The 24924-nt window shown below is 47.8% G+C and overlaps 1 protein-coding gene across 1 annotated transcript in view; it reads right to left on the bottom strand.

Moving 5' to 3' along the window:
* LOC144824482 (uncharacterized) overlaps positions 1-24924 on the bottom strand; it is a 695244-nt gene that overhangs the window by 7654 nt on the left and 662666 nt on the right. Inside the window, exon 14 of the mRNA XM_078683566.1 lies at positions 23373-23432. Coding sequence (XP_078539692.1) covers positions 23373-23432 — 60 coding nt within the window. The remainder of the gene's footprint in view (positions 1-23372; positions 23433-24924) is intronic.

The following is a 24924-nucleotide window of genomic DNA, read 5'->3' as shown; positions in this document are numbered from 1 at the left end:
CTCAAAGGTTTCACACCGCTGTCGATCAAAATTGGTATGGCGAGGAACGACATCACTTCTTTATTTTTTTTTTATTTTTTTTGTAGTGGGCGTTGTCTTTCCCTCGCTTTGCATTGTGGTCTATGTAGTTTCTTATTTTCATTTTTGGACCCTCCATTGGGTATATAGCTCATACCTGGCTTGGTGCACAGTCCATCGTGTCCCCAACAACTCATTTTCAAAGTTGTCAGAGAACCAGTACCTGAGACAGTCTCTGGTGGCACCCACCTGACCTAAATGCTTGCGCAGTCCAAAAAAGGAGGTTCATTTGCGGTCAGGCTATGGCGCTCTTGTGGCGGTGCGTCGCATACGGCAGAACCACGCCGTTAAACATTCTCCCCAACACCTTCCAAGGAAGGAAGGTAATTAGCCGCACACCGCGATGAAGCCTGCAACAATTTATTTGAAACGCAGCCTTGTCTTCCTGACATGTTTCGCTCGTGTCGTCGTGAGCTTTCTCAAAGGTTTCACACCGCTGTCGATCAAAATTGGTATGGCGAGAAACTACATCACTTCTTTATTTTTTTATTAATTTTTTTTTTTTGTAGTGGGCGTTGTCTTTCCCTCGCTTTGCATTGTGGTCTATGTAGTTTCTTATTTTCATTTTTGGACCCTCCATTGGGTATATAGCTCATACCTGGCTTGGTGCACAGTCCATCGTGTCCCCAACAACTCATTTTCAAAGTTGTCAGAGAACCAGTACCTGAGACAGTCTCTGGTGGCACCCACCTGACCTAAATGCTTGCGCAGTCCAAAAAAGGAGGTTCATTTGCGGTCAGGCTATGGCGCTCTTGTGGCGGTGCGTCGCATACGGCAGAACCACGCCGTTAAACATTGCACTTCTTCAATGGGCCTCGGCTTGGCGGCTGAAGAACAGCAGTTTAAATGCACCTCTGATAATGATAGTGTTACGCCTGTTAATGATAATGGTGACGGAGTACAACAGCAACTCACTGAAGTAAAAACTATGCACTCCAGATACCAGCAGGGCGTGCGAACGGTCGCGCCCACTGGGGCGTGGTATCATAACGATCAGAGGTGCATTTAAACTGCTGTTCTTCAGCCGCCAAGCCGAGGCCCATTGAAGAAGTGCATGAGCATGAAACGCGTCTGGGCGGCATCAATTACTTTTGTTTGGGCAGGTTTCCAGAGACTCTGCGGCAACCTCCAATAAATATTGAAAAGCGATACCATCTTGTGTGGGCCCTTCCGTTTGTGGGTAACTTTTGATGGATTTTGATAACGGCTTTACCTGGGCCGTGGATGGTGCCCCGCTGCTGTAGCAGACCCGCGGAGCCCCCACCCGGGGGAACCGGTATACGGGACAAGAAGCTGTTATTGGAGGTACCAAAGTGTTACGGAGGACTTGGGATCTGCTTGGCCACCCACTGGGGTAACACTGTTAATGATAATGGTGACGGAGTACAACAGCAACTCACTGAAGTAAAAACTATGCACTCCAGATACCAGCAGGCCGTGCGAACGGTCGCGCCCACTGGGGCGTGGTATCATAACGATCAGAGGTGCATTTAAACTGCTGTTCTTCAGCCGCCAAGCCGAGGCCCATTGAAGAAGTGCATGAGCATGAAACGCGTCTGGGCGGCATCAATTACTTTTGTTTGGGCAGGTTTCCAGAGACTCTGCGGCAACCTCCAATAAATATTGAAAAGCGATACCATCTTGTGTGGGCCCTTCCGTTTGTGGGTAACTTTTGATGGATTTTGATAACGGCTTTACCTGGGCCGTGGATGGTGCCCCGCTGCTGTAGCAGACCCGCGGAGCCCCCACCCGGGGGAACCGGTATACGGGACAAGAAGCTGTTATTGGAGGTACCAAAGTGTTACGGAGGACTTGGGATCTGCTTGGCCACCCACTGGGGTAACACTGTTAATGATAATGGTGACGGAGTACAACAGCAACTCACTGAAGTAAAAACTATGCACTCCAGATACCAGCAGGCCGTGCGAACGGTCGCGCCCACTGGGGCGTGGTATCATAACGATCAGAGGTGCATTTAAACTGCTGTTCTTCAGCCGCCAAGCCGAGGCCCATTGAAGAAGTGCATGAGCATGAAACGCGTCTGGGCGGCATCAATTACTTTTGTTTGGGCAGGTTTCCAGAGACTCTGCGGCAACCTCCAATAAATATTGAAAAGCGATACCATCTTGTGTGGGCCCTTCCGTTTGTGGGTAACTTTTGATGGATTTTGATAACGGCTTTACCTGGGCCGTGGATGGTGCCCCGCTGCTGTAGCAGACCCGCGGAGCCCCCACCCGGGGGAACCGGTATACGGGACAAGAAGCTGTTATTGGAGGTACCAAAGTGTTACGGAGGACTTGGGATCTGCTTGGCCACCCACTGGGGTAACACTGTTAATGATAATGGTGACGGAGTACAACAGCAACTCACTGAAGTAAAAACTATGCACTCCAGATACCAGCAGGCCGTGCGAACGGTCGCGCCCACTGGGGCGTGGTTTCATAACGATCAGAGGTGCATTTAAACTGCTGTTCTTCAGCCGCCAAGCCGAGGCCCATTGGAGAAGTGCATGAGCATGAAACGCGTCTGGGCGGCATCAATTACTTTTGTTTGGGCAGGTTTCCAGAGACTCTGCGGCAACCTCCAATAAATATTGAAAAGCGATACCATCTTGTGTGGGCCCTTCCGTTTGTGGGTAACTTTTGATGGATTTTGATAACGGCTTTACCTGGGCCGTGGATGGTGCCCCGCTGCTGTAGCAGACCCGCGGAGCCCCCACCCGGGGGAACCGGTATACGGGACAAGAAGCTGTTATTGGAGGTACCAAAGTGTTACGGAGGACTTGGGATCTGCTTGGCCACCCACTGGGGTAACACTGTTAATGATAATGGTGACGGAGTACAACAGCAACTCACTGAAGTAAACACTATGCACTCCAGATACCAGCAGGCCGTGCGAACGGTCGCGCCCACTGGGGCGTGGTATCATAACGATCAGAGGTGCATTTAAACTGCTGTTCTTCAGCTGCCAAGCCGAGGCCCATTGAAGAAGTGCATGACCATGAAACGCGTCTGGGCGGCATCAATTACTTTTGTTTGGGCAGGTTTCCAGAGACTCTGCGGCAACCTCCAATAAATATTGAAAAGCGATACCATCTTGTGTGGGCCCTTCCGTTTGTGGGTAACTTTTGATGGATTTTGATAACGGCTTTACCTGGGCCGTGGATGGTGCCCCGCTGCTGTAGCAGACCCGCGGAGCCCCCACCCGGGGGAACCGGTATACGGGACAAGAAGCTGTTATTGGAGGTACCAAAGTGTTACGGAGGACTTGGGATCTGCTTGGCCACCCACTGGGGTAACACTGTTAATGATAATGGTGACGGAGTACAACAGCAACTCACTGAAGTAAAAACTATGCACTCCAGATACCAGCAGGGCGTGCGAACGGTCGCGCCCACTGGGGCGTGGTATCATAACGATCAGAGGTGCATTTAAACTGCTGTTCTTCAGCCGCCAAGCCGAGGCCCATTGAAGAAGTGCATGAGCATGAAACGCGTCTGGGCGGCATCAATTACTTTTGTTTGGGCAGGTTTCCAGAGACTCTGCGGCAACCTCCAATAAATATTGAAAAGCGATACCATCTTGTGTGGGCCCTTCCGTTTGTGGGTAACTTTTGATGGATTTTGATAACAGCTTTACCTGGGCCGTGGATGGTGCCCCGCTGCTGTAGCAGACCCGCGGAGCCCCCACCCGGGGGAACCGGTATACGGGACAAGAAGCTGTTATTGGAGGTACCAAAGTGTTACGGAGGACTTGGGATCTGCTTGGCCACCCACTGGGGTAACACTGTTAATGATAATGGTGACGGAGTACAACAGCAACTCACTGAAGTAAAAACTATGCACTCCAGATACCAGCAGGCCGTGCGAACGGTCGCGCCCACTGGGGCGTGGTATCATAACGATCAGAGGTGCATTTAAACTGCTGTTCTTCAGCCGCCAAGCCGAGGCCCATTGAAGAAGTGCATGAGCATGAAACGCGTCTGGGCGGCATCAATTACTTTTGTTTGGGCAGGTTTCCAGAGACTCTGCGGCAACCTCCAATAAATATTGAAAAGCGATACCATCTTGTGTGGGCCCTTCCGTTTGTGGGTAACTTTTGATGGATACATATATATATATATATATTTTATTTTTTTCACTGAAAAAACCCAAAAGTTACAGAGACATTATAGTTGGGCTCAGATTTCACTCTAAAAAAAACAGTGAAATTCAGCAGTTATAGTTACCTGAACTAACTTACACCCGTGCAATACACTGCTTATGATAGCAGTGTGGTCCTACCACAAGAGATCGCACCACCACAAGCAAGTGCGCTATTTCGCCCACAGCGGATCACACAGGTTGGATATATGTATGTATGTATGTATATATATATATATAAACATAAATAGATATAGATATATATATAGATATACACACACACACACACATATATTTGCTCCTCTGCACCTCCCCTTGTGGCTTGCCTGCTTTCCCTTGCCTACACTTTCCAAGGTATGTGTGATTTGCCCTTAGGTTTCTGTACTCTGCCCATCAAGGGTTTCTTCTCCACTGGCCCAACGCTTCACATTTCATCTAAATGTGTCACTTTGGCACGATTGACACATAACACAGCTGGCTTGGTCTTTAGTAGAAAGGAACAGAATAGTGTGCAAAATTAAAATAATCGGGTCAAGTTTGTACCTAGACCCAGACTGAATATAAACATAGTTAAAGTGGATTGTAGGTATGCAGCTTTGAAATAGTTCATTGGCCAATTATATTAAATACTCTTTAAAGATACTTGTCATGTGCTGAAGACAGTTGATAGAGGGTGTGTGTCTGGGTCTCTTTTAGGTTTCATCTGTGACAGCACATGCTATGTCGCTTGTGTGACCATTTTATTAAGTTACAGTGGGCTTAAAGCTCACCCATTGTTTACCATTGGTTGGCTTCCCCATTAATCTTATTTGCTTTATCCTGATTTGTTAATGCATGCAGACTTCATGTCTTCTTCTGTTTGACCCTCCCCTGCAACCTGTCTCAAGTACTTGTGTCCTTCCACTACTTGATCTCAAGAAGCTACTTTTTTCTTACTGTTGAAGCACTCCATGGGAGTGCATGTGTTTGCGAGTTGTTTCCTCTATTCACACCCCTGCGATCTGCTGCTCTCACTCACCCGTATCTTTCTGTCCCCCTCAATTGTTCATGAAGCCCCCACCCACTGTCCGGGTTGTTACTGGCCCCTCCTGCTGTCTGTGTTGCTGATTGTCCCCTCCCGCTGCTGTATAGTTTGTAGCTTGCCCCTCTCGCCCTCAGTGTTATTGCTTGTTGCCTCCCACTGTCCTCCTGCTATCCAATGTTGCTTGCCCTACCCCTGTCTGTGTTGTTGCTTGCCCCTACCTTCTGTTCGTATTGTTGTTTGCCCCTTCCGCCATCCGTGTTGTTACTTTCTCCCTCCCACTCTCTTTGTTGTTGCTTGCACCTTCTTGCTGTCCGTGTTGGTGGTTGCCCCTCCTGGCCTCTATCCACTGACTGTGTTGTTGCTTGTCCCCTCCCTCTGTCCATATTGTTACTTGCCCCCTCCTGCTGTCCCTGTTGTTGCTTGTTCTCTCTGTGCTGCTGCTTACCTCCTCCCGCCCTCCGTGCTGTTGATTGCCTCCTACCCTATGTTTGTGTTGTTGATTGGCCCTCCACGCGCTGTCCATAATGATGCCGTGATGACGCCCTCTGAGTTACTTCTTGCCCCCTTCATGTTGTTGAGTGTCCCTTGCCACCCTCCTCCTGCTGTCCTGTGTTGTTGCTTGAGCCCTCTCACTGTCCATGTTAATTTTTGCCCCATGCACTCTGTGTTGTTACGTGCCCCATCCTGCCCTTTGTGTTAGTGCTAGGCCCCACCTGCTGCACATGTTGTTACTTACCCCCCCAGCTGTTTGTAGTGTTGCTTACCCCCCTGACTGTCCATGTTGTTGCTTGCCTTCTCCCGCTGTCTGTGTTGTAGTTTGCCCTCTCTCACTCTCTGTGTAAGTGATTGCTTCCTCCTGGCTGCCATCTACTGACAATGTTGTTGCTTGCTCCCACCTCTGTCCATGTTGTTGTTTGCCCCAGCCCACCTTCCATGCTGTTGCTTGCAATCTCCCACTGTCCAAGTTGTTGCATGACCCTTTCTGCTGTCCCTGTTGTTGCTTGCCCCTCCTGCTGTCCCTGTTGTTGCTTGCCGCCTACTCCCCTTTGTGTTGTTGCATGCCCTTCCATGTTGTTGCTTGCCTCTTCCCGCCTTTTGTGTTGTTGAGTTCCCCCTCAATGTTATTGCTTTCCCCCACACACTGTCTTTGTTGTTGCTTGCCCCCTTCCACTGTCTGTGTTGTGGCTTGCCCCCTCCATGAACTGTCTGTGATGATGCTTGCCTCCTCTGTGTTGTTTCTTGCCCCCTCCAGTGTTGTTGCTTGTCCCTTAGCACTCTCCTCTTGCTGTGCTGTATTGTTGCTTGCCCCCTTCCATCACCCGTGTTGTTCCTTACTTCTTCATGCCCTCTGTGTTTTTGCTACCCCTCTCCTGTCCTCAAAGTCATTGCTATCCCCCTCCTGCTGTCTGTGTTGTTGCTTGCCTCCTTCCGATGTCTTGTTATTCCCGCCCAACCCCCCACAATAATAAACAAAGGCAATTTAATGCTGGCTGCATCATAGCACTTAAAAAAAACTTTCAGCCATGAAACAATCCCTGTCTTCGTACCTTCCATTGTCGTTGCTCTCTACTGCCCCCTGTTGTGGTTGCTTGCCATAACCAACCCTCCATAACAAAAAAAAAGTGCTATGACAAGGACACTGCTGGCTGTGTCATAGCACTTTTTTTCACTACATCTTCCATGTTGCATGCCCCACCTCTGAGCGCTATGACACAACTAGCCTTGGCCACATCATAGCACTTTTTTTTTACAACTTTCAGCCAAGCTGCACAGCTGCCGCTTTGTTGTACAACATGGTTAACAACACTGACAAAGTGAATACCTCATGTAAGCGGGAGCTATTGGCTTTGCCAAAGCTTGTTGTCAAATTCTGATGACGTCATTGCTTTTGTAGTTAAATATGTGAAAGGTGACCTACATTGTTTAGAGGAGTAGGCTCTGCTATAAGTGGGCCAGCTTTGTTTTTAGTGTAGCTCTGAATGTTGTTAGTCACTTATGTACGCTTTGTCACGGGGTGTTCTTTCTGTTGTGGGAGGTCTTCTTATTTGGCTGATTGGATGGTTTTTAAGACGGCCGTGTTACGTGTTTGACATTTTAAGTCTGTTTTAAGTGTGGTCTATATTTAGATGGACTTGGTACTGATTGACATTGTCCTGTAAAACCTTATTCTCCTATTTTTGGAAGAAGCACTAAATCTGTAGGAGAATCAACAGTTGGAATTTCTTGTGACATACTAATCTTGTGGTGAATATTTTTAAGATTCTGATTCCGTTTTTAGGTCGAGCCTGCAAGACCTGTTGTATTCAGAAAATTACTTGGCTCCCACCTGCTGCTTACCATTGGGGCAGTCCAGAGTCCTTCTTCTTTGCTGGCTCCTAACTGGTACGCACAGCTAAACGTCACTTCCGTTTTCCCGCAGAGGAGCACAGTGCAGTTACGCTTGCAGTGCTTTTCTGTTGTTTTGAGAGAAGTATTTTTTTAGATTGTAGATTTCTACCAGTTGCTGCTTCTTTTATTTGTTACTATTTCTTTAATATAAGATAAAGTTTTTAAAGTGCTAGAATGCCGAGGTGTCTTGGCACTGAGTGAGATAAAGGGCCATGCATCATTGATGCTCGCGACTTAGTTTGGAGGGAACAGTCAGAATTTTCACAGTTTCCTGAAATGTTGCTTGTTGGATTGTAATCTTATGATGATGGGCATCTGATTCCAGTGTTTGGCTGCACAGTGTGGCAAACTCCTCCCTCCCCATCTGACTCTGCGGATTTTGGATTTACACATAAGACCAGTATTGGTAGATCTAAGATTTCTTGTGAGATTGTACCAAGAGAACAGCTTCTGAATATCAGCTGCCCCTCCTCCATACCGTGCCATATGAACCATGCAAAGGACCTTAAATTCAACCCATTGTTGAATGAGGAGCCAGTGAAGTGAGCTTATGGCAGCAGAGGTGGGATGACCTTTGGGTAGGTTTACTAACAGTCAAGCGGCAGCATTTTGTATTGATTGTAATATTGTACATGCCTATGAAAAGAGCATTGTAATAATCTAATTTCGAAAGAACGAGGGCTACCACCACCGTTTTTCTAAGTTCCTGAGGAATGAAGGGGAAGATCTTTCGTAAGATCTTCAGTAGAAAGAAACAGGACGAGGTCAAACGGTTGATTTGAGCTCCAAAATTGAGCTGATCATCGAAGATGACACCTAGATTCTTGGCCTTATCTGTTGGACTGGGGCATTCACCGGCCTCTGTTGGCCACCAGGTTTGATTCCACAGGGACTGGCCCTTACCAAACTCCATAACCTCCGTTTTATCGGTGCTGATCTTAAGATAATTGTGACTCATCCAGCTCATGATGTGCGTCAGGCAAGCGTGAAAGCTGATGGCAGTGCTCTCGGGCCGTTTGGAGATAGATATCACAAGTTGCAAATCATCCACGTACGAGACCAATGTAAAGCCATGCTCTCTAATGAGTCTGGCCAATGGAGTGACGTATATATTAAAAAGAGTCAGTGACAGGGCTGATCCCTGTGGCACACCGCACGGAAGATGAAACGTGTTGGATTGCAGATTTTCCCAGTGTATGGCCTGTTCCCTTAACATTAGAAACGAGGAGTGGAGGGCCAGAGGTGTCATTATTTCTTTAGGAGCACTTTTTACGAGCACTGCTAATGACATGCTACCATAAGCTGCCTCCCAGACTGCAATGCTAATCCCCCCCTGTTTTCTAATTGTTGCAGTGCAGCACGCTGCGCTTTTTCTTTAAGTATGTTGCTGCTTCTTTTAGTTATTTGTTTAGGAGCATTTTTAACGAGCACTGCTCATGCTGCGCTACCGTATGCGCAGCACTGTTTTTCTTTAAGTATGGCGGCCATGCCTTCTTTTGTTGTGCATTTCGCAGCTCGCCAACCTCCATGTTTTAATTACTAAGCCCTCCTCTTGTCTCTTACTCTGCAGCCTCCAAACATTGGCAGAGCTGTTCTAAAGATGCTTGCTTCTTTTGCTGCTCTTTGTAGCCCTTGGGCACCCCGGGACCGTGGCAACCAAAGAATGAGGTCATAAGCAGCTCTGTCCTGGGTTAGGGGGACGGAATGTTGGGCTGAAGGGTGGGATTGTCTCATTTAGGGACCGCATACCCCATGACACTCACAGGGTGCAGGCTTACTGCAATAAAAATTAGTGATGAATTTCACATGTTGTCACATTACTTTTTGTGTAGCGCTGCTTAGCTCCCACTCCAAACTGAACCAAGTGCTACTGTTGTTTAAGAGATAAAGGAAGTGGGATTCGGGGTGATATTGTGATATTGTCCAAGTCACACAGTGGCAGCACGAGGAGAAGACAGGATTAGAATTGCAGCAATATTTCCTCCCCCTCCCTTTCTCTCTTGCTTATTCTCTCCCTCTCACTTTGCATCTGTACTTCCTGCAGCAAATGTATAGACAGATTACTTTTGTCCTCAACATTCAATTGCTTTTTATAAATAAAATTCCAGGGGGGCATGGCCCAGATAGCGGACGGCTGAGATGTGTTTTTGTGTGTCTCTGCTCCCTGCCGCCAGACCCGCCCGCACAGTGCAGCACGACATAGGGCCGAGTCCCCTGAGGGGTCGGGCAGAACAGCTGGAGTGGTGGTGGAAGCCGGGGGCAGCGCAGAACACCTTGGCACGGCACCCGGTCTGGATAATGGAGCTGAAAGATGGCCGGTGCTGCCGGTCCTGAACAACTGTGAAGGAGAGCTGGCACGCAGGCTGTGGTTTCCGGTGGCTGGATCCACTCCGGCGCTTGTCCCTGTTGGCGACTGTAGTATCCTACTACATTATACACGGACGCTGGCTTGTGTGTACTCAGCTCTTTATTCATGCGTCTATCTCCTTCCCCGTCCCTACTCTAACTAACTCTTTCCTGTCCTGTCCCCACCTCTTCCCCTCTGCCCACCTAGCTCCGCCCACCCCAGCTACTGGACTGCTAACTTCTTTACATCTCCCCCTTTCTTAATAAAGCAACAAGTGAAAATAGAGATTAGTCCATCTCTGTGATCAGTCTCTTGGGAGGCTGCACATGACGGCGGGGCCTCGCTGGTGTGGACGCGGCGCCTTCAGTTGAGGGTTCCTTTACTGCTGAGGGCCCGGTGTCTGGTGCGACGGATTCAGGATTGTCTCGGGCTTCAGGTGTGGGGATCATAGTTATATTTTCATGGTCTTCAGGAGAGCATTTCTTGAAATGAGAAGCGTTGCGGGTGACTCGCCGGTTCTCTGATTCCGCGGTCACCATAGTGCCCTTTTGTTGGGTAATTGTTAGAGGCTCATCTTTGAAACGACAATCAGTCTTTTGGCGCTGTTCCTGCCTGACAAGGACTCTGTCGCCTTCCCTCAGGGAGGGGGACCGGGCTCTTCGTTTGTGATCCGCATACTCTTTCATTTTGTCCTTGCGGCGCTGATCTGTTGCGGCCATGTCTCGGTGTTGTTGATCCGACAGGGGCTTCCCCAGTGCTCCGTCCCATGTGGGAATTCGATTTCTCATTGTCCTCCCAAGCATGAGGGTCGCAGGGCATTGACCCGTTGTGGAGTGGGGAGTGGTTCTGTAGGCACTGAGGACCTCGTTCAGCGCTGACTGTAGATCTTTCTTCTCGGCTGTGGCTTGCTGGAATGTTCTCTTAATGGTGGACATGAATCTTTCCACAGTGCCGTTGGCTTGGGGCCAGAGTGGTGTGACTTTGCGGTGTTGAAAGTCCATGTGTTTCGCGAAGTCGCTGAATTCGTGACTATTGAATGGGGGCCCGTTGTCTGTCTTGATGACCTTGGGGACGCCCCATGTCGCGAAAGTTTCTTCAAGTACCTTGAGGGTGCAGGCGGCACTGGTGGATGATATGAACTGGGCCACTGGGAATCTGGAATATTCGTCCATGATGACGACTACATACTTCCCTGATTGCAGGGGGCCATAAAAGTCCATGGCGACTTCTTGCCATACCCCATCAGGCAATGGGGTCATCTGTAGAGGTGCGGGTGGATTACCGTGGCTTGTCAGTTGACAGAGGTGGCAGTCTTTCAATGTGTCTTCGACCATCTGGTCGAGGGCTGGGAACCAGACACGTTCTCTCAGAGCTCTTTTGGTGGACACAACCCCTCGATGGCCTTCGTGGGCCAGGTCGATCACTCCTTGCCTCAGTGCCGCTGGGATGACTAGTCTGTGATCTCTGAGGAGGAGGTCGTCATCGGTTACAGAGAGTTCGTTGGAGATATGTCGGAAGGCTTGGAGTTCTTTCTTGACAGCGGGGTCTTCCTCTTCCTCCTGCGGGTGGTATCTCCATCTGTTGGTTTGTGTACGCTTCATTACTGTTTGTAGGATGGTGTCTTGATTGGTCGCTTCCCGAATAGCGTGCATGGGGATGGCCGGTGGACGGGCATGACTAGTCACAAAGTGAATGTATTCTTCCGCGATGGAGGGCTCAGTCTCTGAGGAGTCTCGGGGGTGGCGGGACATATAGTCAGCTGGATTCTCAGCCTTCCCCGGTTTGTGGATGATTGAGAACGTGTACTCTTGCAGCCGTAGGCCCCATCTTTCGATCCTGGGGGGCATCTTGCACTTGGGATTCCCGTAGATCGTGACAAGGGCCTGGTGATCGGTTATGAGAGTGAAATGTTTCCCGAATATGAAGATGTGGAAGTGTTCGCACGCCCACACGACAGCCAGGCTCTCTTTCTCTGGTTGGGAGTACCGTTTCTCAGGGTCGGTTAGGCTCCGACTGGCATAGGCGATGATCCTCCTCTGATCCGACTCATTGTCGTACTGTGCCAAGATGGCTCCTAAGCCCACGGGGCTTGCGTCCACAGTGATTTCCGTTTTCCTCTTGGGGTTGAAGTAGGAGAGGCAATCAGCCGATTCCACAGCGCGTTTGATGTTCTTGAAAGCGCGTTCACACTCCGGGGTCCATAGGAATTGCGTGCCAGCTTTCGTGAGGAGCCTCAGTGGATGACTTACAGTGGCGTAATCACGAATGTAGCGGGCGCAGTAGCTCGCCATTCCGAGGAAGGAACGTAAGTCGTTGACGTCAGCCGGACTCTTGGTGTTATTGAGCGTGGCGATCTTGTCTGGGTCCGGTTTCATGCCACTAGCCGAGAAAATGTGTCCGAAGAATTTCAGGGTCGACTGATGAAATTCACATTTCTCCTTGTTGAGGGTCAGACCGGCTTCCATCAGGGCGTGGCAGACACGATCGAGGGCGATGTCATGCTCTCGCGCGTCCGATCCGTAGACCAAGATATCATCACTGTAATTAATGGCGTTTGGAACGTGGTGGATGACGAGTCGTATGGCCTCCTGGAAAATTTCAGCGGCTGATGAAACGCCAAAACTGAGCCGTTTGTAACGGAATAGACCAAGGTGTGTGGCAAATGTCGTGATGGAGCGAGAACTGTCATCGAGTTCGAGCTGATGGTAGCCCTTGTTCAGGTCCAGTTTAGAAAACACTGTTGCCCCGTTGAGCGCTGTGATCATGTCGCTCAGGAGTGGGCCGGGGTGTCTCTCCCGTTCAATGGCCGTGTTCGGTAGGCGCATGTCCACACAGAGGCGGACCTTGTTGTGGGTCCCTTTCTTGGGGACGATGACCACCGGGGACACCCAGGGAGTGGGGCCCTCGGTGCGCTCAATGATGTCAGCGTCCAAAAGTTCCTGCAGTTCATTCTCAACCGCAGATTGCAAGTGAAAAGGCACCCGTCGCGGGTGTTGAGCCACCGGCTTGATTTGCTCGTTGATGTGCAGATGGATTTGCCGGCCTTTCAGTTTTCCTAACCCTTGGAACAGTGATGGGAATTTCGCAGCGCAATCCGAGCTGTCATTAACGTTGAAAAGGATGTGCACCAACCGAAGGCGTTCAGCAGTGGGAAGGCTCAGCAGACAGTCGGCCTCGGGCCCTTTAATGACGTGGATGACTGCAGGGATGGAGACGTCACCATACGTGAGGGTGGTGTCAAACTTGGCCAAACATTGGAGTGGTTTCTTCGCCATCCAAGTGTAGACACGGACAGGCGCGAAACGCAGACGGGGTTTCGGATTCATGCGGTCATGTTCAGCAACCGATATGTAGTTGAGCGACGCTCCACTGTCCATCACGAACTTAGCAGCGTGGTCGCCCACTTTGATGTTGAGACGTGGATAGCGTTTAAACTGATCGTGGTCAGCAAAGTTGACGTAGTCAACGGTGTATGACGACCGCCTGGATGAGGATGATCTGGAGTCCCTTGACGTGCAAACTCCTTTCTGAAATCGCCGCCGGTCCGTCTCTCCCCTCCTGGCCCCCTCTCTCTTTTCTTTCTAGCATGCTCATACAGTCCACAAAAACAAACGAGTTCAAACTGAAATCCCCGCCGGGCCGTGTCTCCCCTCCTGGCCACCTCTCAGCATACATTGTATACATTCATACTCTAGGCTCGCATCACAACTTCGAGTCACTGTAGGGGTGTATAACTTTCAGTACAAAATACTTGGGCACAAACAGGCACTGCAATACAGCCGTGCTCACATTCAAGAATTAAAAGAAGACGTGCAAACTCCTTTCGGAAATCGCCGCAGGTCCGTCTCTCCCCTCCTGGCCCCCTCTCCCCTTTCTTTCTAGCACGCTCATACAGTCCACAAAAATCGCAGCCTAAAGAATTAAAAGAAGACGTGCAAACTCCTTTCTGAAATCGCCGCCGGTCCGTCTCTCCCCTCCTGGCCCCCTCTCCCTTTTCTTTCTAGCACGCTCATACAGTCCACAAAAACAAACGAGTTCAAACTGAAATCCCCGCCGGGCCGTCTCTCCCCTCCTGGCCACCTCTCAGCATACATTGTATACATTCATACTCTAGGCTCGCATCACAACTTTGAGTCACTGTAGGGGTGTATAACTTTCAGTACAAAATACTTGGGCACAAACAGGAACTGCAATACAGCCGTGCTCACATTCAAGAATTAAAAGAAGACGTGCAAACTCCTTTCGGAAATTGCCGCAGGTCCGTCTCTCCCCTCCTGGCCCCCTCTCCCCTTTCTTTCTACACTTAAATATACAGACCAAAGAAATGAAAGAAGACGTGCAAACTCCTTTAATTCCTCTTCAGCCAGCCACTCTCCCATTGAGCAGCATACATCAGCTCATACCATTTCGCAACACCTTTGTATAAATTTCCCTATTCACACACAAATCAACCAGCATCTCTCTCATTCAACATCATATATTCGATACATTCACATACATCGGCTCAAAACAAAGAAAAAAAACGTGCACATTATTTTAAATCAGAAGCATCCACCCTCTGTCCCAATCAGCAGCATACATCAGCTCATACCACTTCGCCACACCACAAACACAAAACTGAGAGCAACTTCGAGGCACAGGAGGGATGGCTAGCTTTACTTTAAACATACTTGTGTACAAACTTAATAAAAGACACAGACTCACCACCATTCAGCAGGCCTACTATTTCCCCCCCTCCCTCTACAGCGTGCTATGGAAATTTGGGGGATTGTATCTCTAGGCTTGCACCTAATCAAAGATAGTTCACATACACTTTCTGATCTAACACATAGAAAGCTAAAAACAAATAAACACGTTTGGATAAGAAAATAGATTGCATACACTACTACAAAGTCACACATACTGTGGAAATGGACGAGCACATATTCCGTCCATAACTACACTATCTGATTTTTGAGAAACAAACAACATCTCATATCCCACCCAGATCGGGTTTTGACCAAAACACAGTACAAAACACCGCCCTCTTGGCAGTAGTAGAGATGTAACAAATGCTCCTTGATTAAGGTGGCACAGCAGCCATTATACTTATTGACCTTAGCACAGCATTCAACATGGTGAACTATTAAAAGAACTAACTGTGCAGGTGTTATGGGACTGGCCTTAAAATTGATCATCTACTTCCTGAAAGACAAGACATTTCAAGTCTTTGAGCGATCTTGTTCCTTGGACATCTTCCCATTACAGTGTGCAGTACCGCAAAATAATCTATATTCGATTACTAGTTAGACTTAACTGTCAAACGATGCAGAAATTAACAACAACATCTATACAATAGATAATTCGTTCACATATTTATGTATTGATTATTAAAGAATAAACTTAAAAGTCAAACGACGCTGGAACAAGACAAGTGCGCATTACAAGGTAGGATTGTCACAAACACATGCTGTAAGTCACCCTCAATCACTCTAACACATCATCACACACCCTCAAACTCCAGAACACTCACATGCACTCACCCTCACACTCACACCGTCAAAGTCCACCCTCCAACTACACCCTATAACTACAATACCACCCTACAACTCTACCCTCCAAATACAACTCCACCCTCCAACTCCACACATAAATAGTGTTAAGCAACAATTTCATAAATACGTAAAAAGCGGATTACACACTTGCAGCTATTCCAAAATGCAAACTTAAAGCAACGCAAGGAGAGTGCAGCAATTAATACACAAATATGCAAACAGGGATTGGAAAATAAAACATTTCTTTAACAAAACGCATAAAATACAGACATTACATCAATGTGCATCCTCTTAATACATTGAAATGGAAAATAAATTCAGCACATACAAAAAGTTTCCTTTAATACATCGATTAACTCAATAACATATAATCAGGCAACTTCAGCATCACAGGAAAAAAACAATGCAAACACAACATACATAAATATACTCGAAACAAAAAAGACCTTCAAAGTTCAAAAAACAGTTCATGTACGTCAAATAACAAACACCAGCTAATAAAACATTACATTACAGTTTTCGAAAACATATACATTACATATCGACGATTAAAAAAAAGCCTTTAATTAGAATTACATAAAAAAAGATGGAAATATTACGATCGATAACAAACAATGTCACCAGTTATAAAAATACACTCCTATTCATTCGTTAATTTAAACATACTATAGATACTACATTACATTACATTAAAAATCACTTAGGAATAAAATCTTACCTGTCAAACGACGCAGCAACAGCACACGAACAAGAACATGCCTTCCGCGCACCAACATTCTCGATCTTCTGGGGAATTCCACCGTTGACGTAAGCAAATCGGAACGCCACGTCAAAAACGTCACGCTCCGATTGGCTACAAATAAACGTCAATAAAACGTAAACAGTGACAACACAAAAAAAACTAGAACGCTGACCTAGGTAGCGTCAAGGTGACGCATTGCGTCGGCCATTTTAAAATTAATACAATTAATACGGGAGTCCACAGACACAAAAACACACATAACACTACACATATTAATATAAACAAACACACAGTTTAATTACATAAAATGATAAACATAAGCCAGGACAATTACAAAGGGAAGCTCTATCACATTTTTATTAATACTACACATATTAAAAAAAAACAACTTATAAACATATACACCCTCATACCATCACCCTCACACCCCAAAACTCTCACACACCTTGACACACCCGCAATCACCCTCACACAACATCACCCTCACACACCGTCACACACCTTCAGCCTCACACCCCCTCACTCACCCTCACCCTCACACACACTCACACCCCCTCACCCTCACACCCCCTCACTCCCCTCAAAGCCTCACACCCCTCACAACACTCTCACACTCACTACACCGGACAGCCTCACCCTCACACACTCACCCCCCTCACCCTCTCTCACCATCAACACCCCTCTGCCTCACACACTCTTACCCTCATCCCCTCACCCTCATTCACCCTCAGTCACCCTCACACCCCCTAACTCTCAGACTCACCCACTCACACACCCTCACACTCCCTAACTCATCCTCACACACCCTCACCCTCACACCGTCACACACCCACACACTCACACTCCCTCACTCAACATCAAACACCCTCACTCACCCTCACACACCCTCACCAACACACACCGTCACACACACTCAGCCTCACAACCCCTCACTCAACCTCACCATCACACACACTCACACCCCCTCACCCTCACACCCCCTCACACCCCTCACGCTCACACCCCTTACCCTCACATCCCTCACCCACACACCCCTCACCCTCACACCACTCAAGCCACAGATGGGTGTGCGATGGGAGGACGCTCAGCTTGCAGGGCTGTGCTTCTATCCCCTGCTGCACTCTCCTGCTCTCTAGAAATGTGGCATAACAACAAGAGCTGCCATCAAAGTCACGTAAATACAAATCATGTTGCATTCCAAATGCTATAGGTGTCACATTCACAAAAGTTAAAACTATTGGCATTGTAAATGACAAAGCTATCAATTTAGCTATTTCAAAAAACTACACAAAAAAACCCATCATTTACAAGACCAATAGCTCCTACTTTTCTAATGCGAGACCTATTGCATTTCCAATGCTTGTTATCTTTGATTCTTGTTGTTTTCTCTTTGTCACTTTTCGCTCCTTTTTGCAGACAGTCTTCTGTTCCTATAATCTCCATTTTACTTTGCCTCTCCCTGTTTCACAAAGCTGCCAATCGCGTTTCCTATTCCCGGCAGTGCGTCTATATAATAACGTTAAAGCTAAGCTGGCAGAGGCTCAATCTTCCTTTTAACGTTGGATGACTGAAGTGATCACATTTGGTACATTTCTTCCTTCCAAGATCCTGCTTATGGTGGCTGTCTCGTGCAGAGTCCCAGCTCCTCACAGCCAAACACATATTTTTAGCTGTCATGTTGTCAAAGAATTACTTCTGTAATTCCCAATTTTAGAACACATTCCTGCAATGAGGAATGTTGAGAGGTCTATAAAAACCATCTAGGCACATGTAGGGAGCGCACAACCTACAATGGCGTTCTCCCTTTATTTCTGAGGCTCTCTCTTTGGTTTCCATTTTTAGGTCTGTGGTTACCCAAGACCCTTTGATTTTACTAAAATGATATGCAGGCAGGGCCTCTGAAATACCTAGAGGCAGGGCCACTGGAATTATGCAATCGTGCGGCTGCAGCAATTTTAACATAGTAATAGATTTTACGCAATTGCCACATAATCCATCATCTTCTGCATAACCTCCATATTTTAACAAAAAAACAATTTTGTTTCTAGCTCAAACGGTTCAAAGGTTTTTGTTTCTGGTGAAAGGTTTCAGGAGCCACAAGTCAGCACCTGGCAGCTCTTTGATTCTCCTCCATAAACCCCCAGCACAAGGTCATATCCCATTAGACTCTTTGCCTTAGTGAAGAGTTCAACAGAATTATGCTGTCAAGGGCTACCGTTCATCAACATTCAAGCTATCACAAAACAAGCTTTGGCAATGCCAATCGGTCTCGCCTTTGGGACCTTAGAAGTGTTTAGCCAGAGCTTTTGGCTAACGCATCTGCTCAGGTTAACCGGGCACTACCTAAAAGCGTTAGAGGGGGGAGGGGAGGGGATGGATGAGGTCAGAGCATGAACCAGTATGACAAATGGTCATGTTCCGTACTTATCAAGGCACCCACTATATAATAGGAAAATAGAATGTCACCCGTGCATTATTCAAGGACCTCTCAATCTCGAAGTGCCCAACAAAGGACAGACACCAAGTATTGGATGTAAAGCAGTGATCCCTCTTTGGAATGTTCATGCACCTTCGTGCCCACCCCAGATGAATCATGTCTGTCATTGGCCAGAGGCGGGGCTGCTGGCATTTGCTGCTCTCCTCCAAAACCTGGATCGCCGCCAGCAGTCCATCCCTACTTGCTACACAGAATGAGCTAGACATTGACTGTGCCAGTAGGAATGCCGTGATCACGCACAGATCAGCAACATACCTCCCAGACAACTTTCCTGCCCTGCTAGCAGCAATTCCCCAGTCTCCCCCCAAAAGCACCACCCCTGCATCCCACCCCCGCATCCCCTCTAGTGCCGCATGACTCCCCACACATTACCCACCCATCCAAATTTGCGCCCAAACTCCCTACACCCCACCTACTGACCTCACTCGCCGAACCCTCTGCAGCACCTCCTATACAAGCGACATCTGCTGCCCATTTATCTTACGCAACCAACAACCCTTGACAAAGCCAACAGACCTGACCTGTTGCAAGTATGATGTTACTTGTATCATATATCTTGATCCAATGACAGAAACAGCAAAATACCAGTCGGGCGGCACACTATCCTAAGCACCGACTATTTAGCTCACGTGATTTACGCCACGCCCTTCATTATACTAGCCATGCCCCTTTGAGAGACCCCCCCTCAGCTTTTCCATCCCACTCACAGCCCTGGCATGCTTGTGCTATATGTATGACAACCTGTATCCACGCTATTGGGGCGTTGTCTGCCCCACCGTCACTGAAGGGAAATCGTTGTGTGTGCAACACCGTTTATTACTGGTGTCACATTTAACACAAATTTGTGCTCCAAGTATCAGCGCACTTTACATAAGCACGGCCACATTTATTTATTAAATATATATATATAGGGTGGGGGATTAAGCTATTTGCCCAGCATCAAAAGGCGTTGACCGTTACAGCTGAAACTCAACCCAGTTCCTCGGATCCCCTAGTGGAGATCGTCCGCCCTAGCCCCCAAGCCACCCCTTGTTCCTGCACCTTTGCTCCCCTTCCTCCCTGCATCTTCCTGCACTACTATACCCTGTCTTCTCTCCCTTTCTTACGACAGCGTATGCCCTTGTCGGATCCCCTCAGGCTCGAGAACAAGAGACAACAGCGTGGACTCCTGTTACCCCAAGTGGCCAACAATGGAATGTTAAATGTACACACCAAAGCAAGGGAGATGCAAATGAGCCACACTCAACAAAATTCATCCGGTGAGTGGAATTTTAAAACAACAAACAGCCCGATGTATTCGCCTACGTTTCAAACAAAGCTCCTAACCACTGAAGTCCTCATCCTTGAGACTCAATACCCTGCGTCCCTTGGGGCACGCTAATCCTGTGCAAACAAACCACTGAAAATAAGCACCGGAACCCAGACCCTCCAGAACGTATGTTGCCGATCCAGGGCACCACACTCCAAAGTCTCACGACACAACAGTCTCCACAGCCCGCGTGTGCAGAACTCCACTGTCTGGACCATGCATTGTCCGGCACCTGGTGCAGCCACAAGCTGCAACCATATCTCTAAATACAAACAAAGTCTCCACACGTAGTCTCCCATTCACCCAAAATTCTCCCATGATGGCCGCAAAGCAGACACAGCGGCAGTCCTTCACATTCCATCGTGACAAGGCCGGGACATGCTTCCCACACAAGACTAAAACTAAGACTACCACCCTCAAAAAACACTCCCTCAACACAGCACACCCTGCCTCCATGTTGTGGCATCAAGAACGTGCTGCACTTCAAAGAAGGAATACAATCCAAAGGCAATTCCTCTGGACATATCCGAGGTCACCAACACTGTCTCCAAGACGCACAGCCAATGCTGTGGCCGAGTCCATATCACACAATGTTATTTTTGCTGTGCTATCTTTGTACAACACTAAGTACTCCGGCCACTACGGATTGACGTCAAGCCCTTCCTTTGCAGTTTCCTGGTTTGTTGGAGCCTTGGGATGGCCTGCAAAGCAGAACAGGTGCTGTCTCTGCCAGGACAGCAGCGGTGACTTTCGTATCAGAGCCCTCGCGATCCAAAGCACACGCATACAACAAGGGTTCTTTTCTGGTGCACCCCAGGGATGTCACTACCGGCTTTGTCAGCCCTGCCAGCACTACTTTAAAACAAGCATTTGCAATGCAATACAACTCGCATTTACTTAAGACGTATTGCATTAAAAATGGGAGCGCGGGCGTGAAAGAAGGCACGAACGGGAGTGGGGGGGTGAGGGGCTGGCAAAAAATCACGGATTGTGTAAGGGGGCGGGTAGACACAGGGAAAACAATTATGTTGAGTAAAGGAGCCAATAGCCTTGGATGTGTACAAATTACGCCATGGACGTTAGGAGGAGGGACTAAGAAGGTAAAAACCACTCAGAAAGCAGCATTTAGGATAGAAGCCAAACAAAAAATGGGCGGAGCTTACGCAAAGCTTGCCCGCTATAGTATTTACCATATGTTTCGCAAAGGGAGCAACGCATGCGCGCTGCAGCGCTAGGCGAGACCTAAAAACTGTGACCTCTTTGCACAGCATTCAGTAGATTGCACTGGGGAAACCTAAGACAGACATGTGACCATTCAGCAATTCAACCCCAAAATAGTGCTGCATAAAAATGGTTTTACTATTAAAGGGCTCGGTGATTCTAATGGAAGCAACCAGTTTTAATTTTATGAATTTGTGCACAATAAAAGTCCGCCTTTCTTTGTAATTATGATTCAGCCTTTTTAAACTTGGAAACACAATCCACACAAATACACTCCACATCATGGCATACAATTCCATTCAGCATAATTTCACTCAGAGCCACACACTTCCGCGCCTCACAATTCAACTCTTCACATTTCTGTTCCACACCACATAATTCAACAACAAACTACATAAATCAACACACCACACACATACAATCCACATCACAGAATTCCACGTCATGCCCCAAAATTCAACAGCACACCATATAATTAAACTCCACTACATACCATTCCACAACACATACCATTTCATATAATTACACTCCTTAACACAGAATCCCACTCCAAACAATTACACAACTATTCAATCCAACCATCATAATCCCCCTACACTCCCTAACACATATGTAAAAGACATTGCCATTTACAGTGTCGATAGTGCTAACTTAAATACGAGACCTATTGCATTTCCAATGCTTGTTTGTTTTATGTTTTAGTTAATTGCATTTCTTACTGTTCGAATTTCAACAACCTTGAGTTTCAGTGAATTCTGCTTTCCAGGCTCGTCTCATAATATTTCTAGGGGCTGACTCCACACACACTAAGCTCAGGACTCATTGTTTCTGGTAAGATGTTTTTGTTTAACAATCTAGTGCATTCTGGACCTTGACTTGCTTTGATTAAACCAATTCTACCAAGGCACTTTTTAATAATGATTTATAATTAAAAAAAACACATCCTTTACTGGAAACATGATGTACTGATGGCATGGTGCGGGCTAGCAGCGCTAGAGCAGACCCGTTTCATGTGATACCACTCAGTGACTTGTGGAACACCAATAGTGGGGGTCTCTGTTAGGATTACTGGATCTTTCTTGAGCCCTCAGCTTTTATAGAGAACTCCGGCTCTTTAATCACTTTCCTGTTGTTACAAGGATCCTGCTCATACACAGAACTGTGCACAGAGACCTAGGACATCAGTGAATTGTGGTGTACCAGAAACTCATCTCAATACCTAGAAAACCCCCAACCAGCTAGCATCAGTGTCACAATAGCTCTTTGTCCTATAGCAAAGTAACCAATGATTAGACAACCTAGAACATGTGACTTAGGACCATCTCAGGAATGGTGGGAGGTGAGAACACTCTTTTGTTACACTCTCATACCAGTCCACAACAGGAGTAAATAAGAGACACGGTAAGGTTAAAATATTTATTTTAACGACGCAATCTCATGTGCAGTATCTTAGCCAACATAAGATGACATATGATTAAAAATAATATGGTCAGCATGGTTACAATTCCATAAAATATAAAAGGAGAAATCATATTACAATGATGGTAAAAACAGGTTCAATAGCGCCTAGTTTTAACATTCTCACTATATAGGAACTATGTATTATAAACTAAAGAAGGTCTCTTAGGCTTGTGTGGGGGATCCATTACCTTTCCGCTCAGTAAGAGTAAATTACATCTGGATCAGAATAGGCTCTCTGCATCCCTGGAAACATAAATCTTCCAAGTGTGTGAAATCATGGCAAGTGTGGAATAATAAAGGTGCCAGAATCTTACTTGGCTCACAGCTGCCAAAATGTTGTGTCTAGAGAGCGTTACACTGACATGTCGACAAACAGCAAACAGGTTTTGATAACCTTGACGGCTTCAGCACTCACTGTTCAGACTAGTGGCACGATGTAAGTCTAGAGATGTCGAAAACAAACCTTTTCTCATGTGTAGACATTTGTGAAGGCTAATGTACAAAAACAGCTATGCAGTGTTGTGTGCAAAAGCAGCAAAAGGCAAAATGGCGTTTAAAATTCTAATTAGCCATGCTAACATAATATATGTGCAAAAGCAGGCCTTAGGCCATACTACACTGTATATTTACCATTTTCCATTTCATTTCCTCCGCCAGCTCCAGCTTCAGAGGTTTTAAGCCCACCTGCATCTAGGAAAGAAAGTGAGAGGGAGCACATGAGTGTCTGTAGGCTTTGAATACTTTCATTCCAGGCTAGAGAAGAGCAATGGGTTGTGAAGGGATGCTGAGTGAAGATGCTGGGGATCTAGAATGTCAAAAGGATGCTTAAGGAAACGGGTGGCGCCTTCTTGACATAGCTAGGGGCACACTTGTTGGTGTCATTCTCTACATCAGGCGTGATGAACCTACCTCTGTCTTCCCTGTCATTTCTTCATAGGCAATGTGACTGCATGCTGAGGAGCAGGCAGGTGATCAGCCACCTGCATTATGCATTAAAGGTCTGTTACCACATCAGATGAGACTTCAGGCTGCAGGGGCAGCATGGTGGATGCGTTCTGAGAGCGCTCAGTCGTCTATCCCCTTAATTCGTCACACTTCTCCTGCATCGCCGATATATGGTGACACAGATTGGTGGTTAATGCCCCAGTGACACCCCCGGAGCCAGCAGAGGCTGATGCTGGGCCTAGACGTCGGGTCTCCGCAGTTTACAGCGGAGCGCCAGTGAGCGGTAGTGGGCCGCGGCTGCGATCGGCCTGGCAGGGCACCTGTGACTAGGCCTTTGCTTCTGGACCCGGACATCCACATATGTTGTGCTAACATTGGAGGGTGGTGTAAGGTGGCCCGCGAGGGAGCGGCCCCCGAGACGCTGAGAATGGTGAAAAGTGCGGCTTATGGCACTCCGGGAGAAGGTACGCACAATGTCTGCGGCTGAGTCGGGACCAGCTTTGTCCCTTGAGGAACGAAGACAACAGCGAAGGGGTGCCTGCGGGCTGACCAGAGGCCGCATCAGCGGAGTGAGGTTTCTGTGGGCCTCTGAAGAGACAGAGGGGAGACGCCAGTAGGCCGTCCGGAGGCCGCCATAGTGGAGGGTGGGTCTCACGGGCCTGAGACCGGATGAGAGGTAGGAGGAGGCGCCTGGAGGTAGCCCGATTGGGTCGGAGTCCTGAGATCGGACTGCTGGATAGCGCTAAGAGCAGGTGTGGGTCAATACGGCCCACCGTGCTGGCAGGAGCAAAGCAAGGCGTGGTGGCCCTGATCAGGGGTAATCTGGAAGTGGGAGCAAGCGAGTGACGCAGTTGAGCACATGAATACATTACCGGAGTGAGGTGGTGACGCACTACAGATAGGAGAAGCAGAATGGAGCCCCAGTGTTCCGGTGACTGTGGAACACGGGGAGGAGGCCCCCAGACTACAAATGTGGAGGTGAACAGTGTGGGAGCAGGGTGAGGCCTGTGACTGCACATTGGTGTTGGGTGTTGGGCTGAGAGGCATAGCGGGGGCCCCCATGAGACAGGACTTGGACAGGGCTTGCCACGCAGGCGGTGACAGGCACACAATGCACAGCTGGTGGTGTGTGGCGGCCTAGGAGCTGTGTCCACAGAGCTGGGATACGACAGCGGACACTTGAAGTGGTGGGCCTGAGCAAGTGGCTGCCTGTTGTGATGGCGAACTGAGGGCCGGC

This window comes from Lissotriton helveticus, chromosome 3_1 (assembly GCF_964261635.1).
Source record: "Lissotriton helveticus chromosome 3_1, aLisHel1.1, whole genome shotgun sequence".
Taxonomy (NCBI): Eukaryota; Metazoa; Chordata; class Amphibia; order Caudata; family Salamandridae; genus Lissotriton; species Lissotriton helveticus.
Note: the sequence above shows the minus strand (reverse complement) of the source record. Positions and strands in the feature narration are given on the sequence as shown.